This window comes from Thamnophis sirtalis, unplaced genomic scaffold, assembly GCF_051295495.1.
Source record: "Thamnophis sirtalis isolate CommonGarterSnake01/CBP01778 unplaced genomic scaffold, rThaSir2_p1.2 scaffold_11, whole genome shotgun sequence".
NCBI classification, from domain to species: Eukaryota; Metazoa; Chordata; class Lepidosauria; order Squamata; family Natricidae; genus Thamnophis; species Thamnophis sirtalis.
The window spans coordinates 26,868,176-26,878,137 of NW_028261391.1; the positions used below are offsets into that span (position 1 = coordinate 26,868,176).

Sequence of the window (9,962 nt, forward strand, 5' to 3'; positions counted from 1 at the left end):
GTTCCTCAGGGTTCGGTCCTGTCCCCCCTGCTATTTAATATCTACATGAAGCCACTGGGTGAGATCATTCGACGGCACGGGATAAAACACCATCAATATGCGGACGATACACAGTTGTATCTGTCCGCCCCGTGCCAACTCAGTGAAGCGGTTGACATGATGTGCCAGTGCCTGGAGACTGTTAGGGTCTGGATGGGGGTTAAGAAGCTTGTACTCAATCCAGACAAGACCGAGTGGCTGCTGTGTTTTCTTCCCAAAAACTTGGTCAATATTCCATCACTCAGGCTGGGGGGTGAAAACCTACGCCCCTCAGACAGGGCTCGCAACTTGGGGGTCCTCCTGGATCCACAGCTGACTTTAGAACACCATTTGTCGGCTGTGCCCAGGGGGGCATTTGCCCAGGTTCGCCTGGTGCACCAGTTGCGTCCCTACCTGGACCGGGAGGCACTCGCAACAGTCACTCGTGACCTCAAGACTGGACTACTGCAATGCGCTCTACATGGGGCAGCCCTTGAAGAGTATTCGGAGACTTCAACTCATCCAGAATGCAGCCGCGCGAGCGATTGTGGGTGCACCTCGGTACACCCACGTTACACCTATCCTCCGCGAGCTGCACTGGTTACCGATCAGTCTCCGGATACGTTTCAAGGTGCTAGTCGTAACTTATAAAGCCCTTCATGGTATTGGATCTGGGTACTTGAGTGACCGCCTGCTGCCAATTACCTCCCACAGACCCATTAGATCTCACAGGGTTGGCCTCCTCCGGGTGCCATCTACCAGCCAATGCCACCTGGCTATTACCCAGGGGAGGGCCTTCTCTGTGGCAGCTCCAGCTCTCTGGAATGAACTCCCCACAGGGATTCGGACCCTCACCTCTCTCCAGGCCTTCCGAAAAGCCGTCAAAACCTGGCTTTGCCGGCAGGCCTGGGGGTGATGAGTTCCCTCCCCTCTCGACATGTATGGTTGTGCGACTGTTGTCTACTTTTATTATTTGTATTTTGTCTTTTATGTTCCCCCTCTTTTTCCCCTTTGAATTGTTCGCCGCCCTGAGTCCTCCCGGAGAAGGGCGGCATACAAATAATAAAATACCAATACCAATACCATGTTTGCTCACCAGCCATTTTATGTTCTATAATAAAGGTCTTTGCTTATCTATTAAAGCATGTGAATAGAGATTTCCATAGTGGCAATTTTGCTTGTATGTTACAAAAGCTTTAATTAAATAGCCATTTAATCTTTTTGATTCTGATCAATTGTGATCTGCTTACTCTGTATTTGCATTTTAGTGGTGTGTAGAAAATTGGCCGAAGGTATTTCTCATATGGGAGCAGACAGAGAGGGCTATAGGATACTAAATTGACATTTAGCCTGAGAAGGGCAATTTGGTATATTATGTATAATTAGGAAAATTAGGATAATTTCCTAATTATTCTATGTATAATTAAGAAAAACACCTGTACGCTAGATGCCATCTCTTCACATGGGTGCTGTCTCTGTCACTATAAATTTGGATTGACACTGCCATTTGCTTTTTAAACAACTGGCATCATTTGACAGTAGAAGAATGACAACCACTGGTGCCACTCCTTAGTTGAAATTGTGATTGGGAATCATGTATCATGCACAATGATTGCAGCAGGTGCCAAGAAGATGAAGTGGGAACAAATGTAGATGAAAGATGTAAGTCAACATAGTTTGCCAATGCAAAAGCTACCAGTGAGAAAGAGAGGATGAGAAGTGGAAGGGAGTAGGGTTGGATACTACAGGTAGTTGGATCAGTAGACTGAAAGATAAAAAATTGGAGCCTATGATAAGGCTAGGAAGCCTTGTTTAGAACACTGATACCTCATTATAAAGCTTTTTCTTTTCAATGAATATAGAGATTGATCTGTGGGTCCTGCATATAAAATGTGTACTCTGTTACTGAGATATGGTTCCACTCCTTGATCTAGGCCTATGTTCTTTGGGATTTGAGATACACTGGCTACAAAATTGTCAGGAGAGCTAAAATTATAATGCCATAACTTGTAATGTATAAATTTTAGTTTAAGAAAAATAAGATTTCCAGTTGCCAAATCCTGTGATAGATAGAAGTTTTCAACCTGTCACAGGCGAACTCACACAATACTGGAGTACATTGAGAGCTATCTAGAAACTTTAGCCAATTATTTAGTAAGCCATTCTGGGGACAGACACGTGATGGGCACAGTCTTGACCAAGGACTTTTCATGTCTCAATTCATAGTGGGCCATACCATTCCAGGGAGCAGAGCACAGACAGTGGCCTAGGCTTAGGATGTTACAGCATACCGACTACACCTGAAGACTTCCTCAGCAATGTAGATGAGATGGACACAGGTATGAACAAGAAGTGTATTTTTCTTCTTAACAAAATTATAAACAATAGGCTCAGCCAATGACACTTTTATACTTGTCTGAATTATATACTCAATTGCCCAGCTATTGAATAAACGTTACCTTCCAATTTGTTCAAGAACTGCAGTCCCAACATCCCCAGTAAGACTGATATTGCATATGCTTCAGTATGCAACCAAGAAGATCCTGATTTTTAGCCCTCAAGTTTATATACTGTACATCCCAATTTTCCTCCAATTTTAATCTTACATTGTACTGAAACTGTACTCCCTGAATCTTTTTAGCTTTCTAAAAGTGTCTGCCAGAGTGTGGGTGACCAACCAAGGAATTGTTTTAGATTTGTGGACAGAGTCCCTTTATCCTCTCTTTCCTTTTGAAATTTTAAGTTGTGCACTGTTAAGGTGTATTTCCTAGGTACCTTAGTGAAAAAGACTGCTGCTGGGATTTTTGATAGTTTTTGATAAAACCCTTAGCTTTTTGGACTGAAATCTAGATATGGGTAATGAAGTTTGGGTCAAGTAACCTATGATTTTAGACACTATTACTCAATTCATTTCTTTTTATTTTGCAGGAGAAAATGTAGCGCAGACTTCCATGAATATCAACTCCCAACAGACACGCTTTCCTGACTTCCTTGACTGTCTTCCAGGAACAAACGTTGACCTTGGGACATTAGAGTCTGAAGACCTGATCCCAATTCTTAGTGATGTGGAATCAGTCCTCAACAAAAACGAACCTTTTCTTACCTGGTTGTAACTGATAACCCAACATTTCCTTTCCCTCTAGAATTTAAGGCCAAGCCTCCTCAAGTCCTTCAGCTAACCAGCCTAATCCTTTGCTGACTTTTCCAGCCCCTTTATAGGTCAATGAATCTTGATCAGGATGTCATTGACAATAACTTACATTTGAAATGTACACACATACAAGATACACACATCCCTAGTTTTAAGGAGTAGAATTGCTTATAGATATTAAATGTAAGTTTCTCCTAGATGTGTTTTGAGGACACAAAGGGGTAGGGTTTTTTTTTTGCACCAGGTCTAAACTGAACGGTCATCAGTTACACACAATTAAGTGTATAATTAAGGACATGATGACTGTAAGAAGTTTTAGACTGCAGAAGTTAGGTTGGTTCTGAAAACCTAGCATACACTCAAATAACAGCTCTGTGGTCATATTTAATTGCACCAAATGCTTGTTATTTACAAGAGTTTTAAAAATCATCATTATTTTAAATAAACTCACATTGTAGGGAATACAGCTTTCTTTCTTTTCAATTCCAAGTCAACCAGAGAGCAACTTTTTTAAAAAACCTGTAAAGCACAAACATTACCATTGAGACTTTTTCAGTTGCTACATGGTTTCTAGTAATCAAAAGTGAAATGTTTTAGCTGCTGTTTTTACACTACCACTACATTATAAAATCAACCAGGTTGATACTAATTGCTGCCATTTTTAAACTATATAGAAAATGAAAAAATGCAATTATATATGTTACATTCTTTTTTAATTTCATTTTAAAGAAGTACACTTTATATGTAGCTGTTTTAAAAACTATTTTAAGGTGAATCATAAAAACAATACTTTTTTTGTTGTGTTATACACAAATCAAAAAAATATATCTAGTAAAATCGAATTTCAGAATTCTGGAGAAAAACTCACATTATTGAATACAGTAACAATTTTGTTGAACCTCATTATATATTTTTTCTTTTTAGCAATATTACATTTTGTTGATCAGATTTTACAAGCTAGAAATAATAGCTTCACTTTATCAGTTAGGTGAAAACCAATATCTCTTGGTCAGTGTAGCAAAAGTACTTAACTTTTTAGCCATTTGCTTTTTAATTCTGGCCTATGAGACAAAAGACTATTGTTGGTGTACTCCTAGCTATATTCATATAAAGATTATTAAATAGTTGATATCTGGGACTGAGAATGCATCAAGGATTTCAAGTATTCACTTTGCCTGAAATGCAAATGACGTCCTAAGATTAAGTATTTTAAATTGTTTTTATTTATAATCTATGAACATTAAGCTTTTTTATATTGAAAAAAATATCTTTTTATGGAAGGCATTATAATTAATACAGGCCTTTTAATCAGTGATATGCAAACCAAACAAAAAGGTAAAGCACACTGCTAGGCTTCAAGCATACAAATAAACAGTCATCATTGTATTACAGAACTGGCCAGTTCTGTACTTGGTGAAGAAAAAATGCAGGTGAAATAAATGTTAGTTTGAAGTCAATAAGATAGGTTGAAGAGTGGCTAAGGAGAGAATGCAGATAGCAATGCTGGAGTATTACAAAGTCAATTCTGGGGATTACCCCAGTGAATCAATTAAATGTTGGCGAACACTATTTTGTGGTAGAATTGTTACTTGAAGGTATTTGTTCTGAATGCACCAGGATAGTTTTCTTTTCACAATATTTTAATCATGAGTGATTCAAAAACAAAATCCAATATTTGTGAAGTTTTAATATTTGACCCAGAAAATATTTTGTGTTTGTTTTATAAAGGCAGGGATGGGTAGGCAGACATAAGTAAGTAGATTAGTTTGTTTTAGCAGATTCTTGCACCTACTAAAAATATTTTCCATCAATGGGCATTCTTTCCCTTTTATTTTCATTTCTTTTCATTTTGCTTGCTCACTTAACATATAGGATTAATCATTAAGAGAGCAAGAGATTTGTCTTTAAGCAATGTTATTGCATGTTTTCACTATTTAAAGGTTATCAGCCATGATATGAAAACCAGACACTCCTACGATGTTTACTATTTTAGCTATGTGAACAAGTTTCTTCTTTCTTGATTTTTTTTCTTACCTGCTTAGAAAAACAGGAAGTTATTAATGGCAGATCCAAATCTTACTTTGTTGTATGGCCAGTGCTCTTGTGCTCATCGAGAAACTGCAGAAACACTGCCGTAGATCTCTTGTTCACTCAGCACCAGACTGCTTGGCAATTTTTGGACTTCTGCAGATTTACAGATTACATAGTAATATTCGCTGTGACAGACTGGGCTTCTAGCTGGCAATAGGCTTCAATCAAAGGTAGCTCACTTATTCTAAAAAATTACCAGATCCAATAGTGTATATTAATATTTGAAGTGACATTTCCCACATATTTGTAGCCAACATCGTGTTCCATTTTGTACAACCAAAAACAGCCACCAAAGGAGCTCTTCCAAGTTGTGTAAGTGGTATGATTTACCTCCTTTGAATTGATTTTCCAGAATTAGCCTGCACAAATTAGAATGACTTCAATTTAAAGTGAAAATAGCTTAGAGAAGGAACTAAACTTCACCCAGGCCCCAGCTGGATCTAGGAGTGAGGAATGGGCAGAGAAGCAAAAATTAAAGCATTAGAGCAGAAATTTCAAACCTTTTCTGGCTCACATCCTATTAATTTTAAAAAATTCTCAGAACCCCTAGAAAAAAAATCAAGAGACACTAGTAATTTAAAAAATGGCTCTTTTGAATGTTTCAAGGGAAGGGGATTAACCACAGTCTTTGTACACAGAAATAACTCCATTACATCTTCATGGAACACTGAGGGTTCCACAGTTTGAAACACATTACTGTAGAAAATTGTAGCAAACCGCAAACATCCAAATGACCATTAAATGGTAGCAAGGAAATATGGAAAACACTATATTTGGCTACCATTCAATGATCTATATCTAGGCTTTTCCAATGTAAACTAGTAAGCCAATAATTTTTATAAATAGAAGAAGGAATTCTGTGCATACTTCCTTGTTAGAAGAGATCACTAGGGGTGCTTGTTATTGCCACACCTGTGATCACTCTGGAATTGAAGTACATAAATGAATGGGGGACACAATGAGAAAATAATACTCATATCCTTATTCCTCACCATGATGAAAGTAAATGCTATAAGCTTAGAGCCATCAGAACAAGGTTTGAAAAATCTAGCTGCCCACTAAAAAAAACTAGAAGACTAGCAGACAGCAAAAGAGCTACCGTTTTCTGTATATTTTGTACCAAGTGGATTTTGGGAGCCCAGATCTGGTTAATAGAAATAATGCTGAACCATTCTATGTTGTGGGGGGATGAGGAAGCTGCATTGTAACTAGCAGTATACCTTATGTTTAAGGCTCTCAGTAGTTTCCTAGCCCTACGACTTCTTGTACTCCGTGGGAATCACTTCTGAATAGGTGTGCATAGATACTTTGCCTGACAACTTTACAGCCCTGTAAGTCTTTTGGGATTTGATTTCCAGAATTCAGTCCAATAGGACCAATTAAAATTCAGGGAGTTAGCAGATCCAAGGCTGGTTTTGAACAAGGCAGATAAATCGAGCAAATAAGTTAACCTATGAAGGCATCATGCAGAACAAAGAACAACTAGAACAAAGGAGCCAATCTTGTTTTAAAGTGCCAGAGATATGATTTTTAAGGAATGAAGCATCTAATAGTAGAGATTGGGGGGTGGGGGTGGGAGATGCCAGTCATCACAAAAATGGGGGAAATAAATGAATAAGTCTATTTTATGTTGCAAAGTCCTGCTTTAATTTTTAATCATTTCTTACTGATCTAATAGTTTTTCATAAATTTTCAGTGTAAGACTATGATTTGTGGTATTTAATTACTTCATGTTTTACACTAAATTACATTTGCCAGCAGTAAAAATATATCACAGTAGAGCAATCATGCTGCCATTCAAGGATTTTAGGTTAGTGAAAGGCCCCCTTCAATGCTGACCACATAGAAGTTGTGGGATATGGATAACAGCTTGTAATCTTGAGTGAGGGGAAGTTTTGGGGTCATTGTTTTTCAAACCGCGTTCTAGGGAATTCTGAGCTTTCTTAGAAGTAGGTTAAGAATTCCAATGTCAATTCAAATAAACTTTCATTGAAATGAATTTGCCCTGCTGATGTGCAATGAACATGGTCTCTAGTGGCTATTCCTGAACTAAGACTCAGGAGACTCAGATCCCGGTTCATACTCATTGATGATGTATTTTGAGCATCTAGCTGTGTTCTGTTTGTTAACTGTCCTACACCACAGCGTGGTTGTGATAATTAAAGGAAGGAAAGTGCTATATGCTACCATGAACTCCATGGCAAAATGGTGGGATAGAAATGGAGTAGAATAACAAAACATTTCCTGTTGTAATAGGGGCTGTCCTATTGACTGTACTGCGGAGTTTGTTTTAAGTTCATGAAAGGGAAAAGTAAGATCCCACAGGGCTGGACAGTGCCTTGTGTTAATGGTGTGTGCACTTGAAAATTATCCCTCTAAACCACTGGAAGGAGTTAATATGCCAAGTGCAAATGAGTTCTTTGAAGGCAGATGTTTAAAAACTGCTGTATTGGACGTTAAATTAACTGAAAATAAAGCATTGGAGAAGCCAATGGTTTTTTTTTTTAACAGCTGGACAAATTAAATGCTTATTTTTGAGAATGGAAATGGATGGTAAAACCAATATTTCTGTTTTCCTAATACACTACATTCATTTATGTGCTAATACTTTACTACTTTTTTTATTTACATCAGTTTGTTATGCTATATGCCATCTTGTGTGAGCATTTGTTTTCAGTGTAGAATAATTTGCATACATATGTGTATGCTTGAAAATCAGAACAAACAGTTATATCCAGAGTTTGTTTCTTTTTTTAAAACAAAGTATTTCTTTATTATTGTACAAGAAAATAAATAAATAAATAGAAATTGATTTAAACTTCCTGCCCTGTGTGTTGGTTTCACTTATTCCTTGGAAAGAGGGGAAAAAAGACTCTACTGAATAGAGATAAGGGTGTTGCCATTAAAAAGACAATGGGTAGGGTCATGTAACACTGGTAAGAACTGGGAGGGAACCCACACTTTTAGTTTACTCCATTAGCATCACAGGAGACAGATTTTATTTTCCTGCACTCCAAGGTTACCGCAGATGGGAACTGCAGCCAAGAAATTAAAAGACACTTGCTCCTGGGGAGGAAAGCTATGGCAAATCTAGACAGCATACCAAAAAGCAGAGACATTACCCTGCCAACAAAAGTGCGGATAGTTAAGGCTATGGTTTTTCCAGTTGCAATGTATGGCTGTGAAGGTTGGACCATAAGGAAGGCTGCGCACCAAAGAATTGAGGCCTTTGAAGCAATGTTCCCTCTAAGTGTGCACCTGCGCGGCCGTGCAGGTAACAAGAAAACACCCACAGAAGTTTTAAACTGCAGCGCACTTTTTAAAATGTCTTTAAATGTGACTGAAAATATCCTCCCTCCCTCTCTTCTCTCTCTCCACCGAACTCTCTCCTCATCTGGTGATTGGTGAAATCAAAGAAGACTCTGCCCGGAGACCGATGACGCTGCAGAGGGAGAATTCCCATTGGTCCTCTGGGGCTTCGTCGGTTCCTGGGGAAACAGGATTCACTGGTTGTAGCCTGCGTTTCTCTGCACATCCGGGGTTTCTCAGGCATTGCGTCATCTGAAGTCCTGTTCTGGGCTTGGCAGTTTTTCTGCGATCCCTTCACTTTGGGGAGAGAGGGAAGCAGCGTGGAATTGGACTGCCTGAGCCAAAGGGGTCCACAGGATCTTGAGACTTGATTTTTGAGCAGTACCAATCCATTCTACTCTTTCCTTTCCCTTTCTGTCCTTCTTCTTTTCCTTTCCTTTCTCTTTTCCTTTCTTTTCTCTTTTCCTTTCCTTTCTCTTTTCCTTTCCTTTCTCTTTTCCTTTCCTTCTTTTCCATTTCCTTTCCTTTCTCTTTTCCTTTCTCTTTTCCTTTCCTTTTTCCTTTCCTTCTTTTCCATTTCCTTTCTCCTTTCCCATTTCCTTTCTCCTTTCCCATTTCCTTTCTCCTTTCCCATTTCCTTTTCTTTTTCCTTTTCTTCTTTCCCATTTCCTTTCCCTTCCCTCCCTTCCTTCCTGGGGGTCTGAGGGAGAGGGAAGGGACCCTTTTCCTCTTTGCTCCTGTCCCCAACATCTGTTCTGATGGCAATTATGGCTAAAAAAAATTCAGGTGCTCAGGCATGTAAATGTGCCGCTCAAACATATACTTATCCACACACACTGAAAAAAAATTAGAGGGAGCATTGCTTTGAAGTCTGGTGCTGGAGAAGACTTCTGAGAGTCCCTTGGATTGCAAGGCAATCAAACCAGTCAGTCCTAGAGGAGATCAACCCTGACTGGTCTTTAGAAGGCCAGATCCTGAAGATAAAACAAATACTTTGGCCACCTAATGAGAAGGAAGGAGAAGAGACTAATACTGGAGGGCATTAATGATTGAGAGCAAAGGAAGAATGGAATGACAGAGGATGAGGTGGCTGGATGGAGTCACTGAAGCAGTAGGCATAAGCTTAAATGGACTCCAGAGAATGGTAGAGGATAGAAAGGCCTGGAGGAACATTGTCCATGGGATTGCGATGGATCAAACACAACTTCGCAACTAATAACTACAATTACTATCACAAATCTATTCCATGTTTTGAAATTCCAATTCAACTTTTTCTAACCCAACTCACCTCAAATCTCATCAAGTAGATGGTCTTTAGTACTTTAATATTCTTCTAATCTAGTAATGATTCCAACTTTGATTCGCTACAGCTTTCTGACCTTTTCCTATACAA

At 38.8% G+C, this 9,962-nt stretch overlaps 1 protein-coding gene across 1 annotated transcript in view; it reads left to right on the forward strand.

Annotated features, from left to right (window-relative positions):
- Positions 1-8,083, forward strand: part of WWTR1 (WW domain containing transcription regulator 1) — a 99,638-nt gene extending 91,555 nt beyond the window's left edge. Inside the window, exons 5-6 of the mRNA XM_087725397.1 lie at positions 2,245-2,357; positions 2,947-8,083. Of these exons, the coding sequence (XP_087581523.1) occupies positions 2,245-2,357; positions 2,947-3,131 (298 nt within the window). The 3' untranslated portion in view covers positions 3,132-8,083. The remainder of the gene's footprint in view (positions 1-2,244; positions 2,358-2,946) is intronic.
- Positions 8,084-9,962: the final 1,879 nt, after the last annotated feature.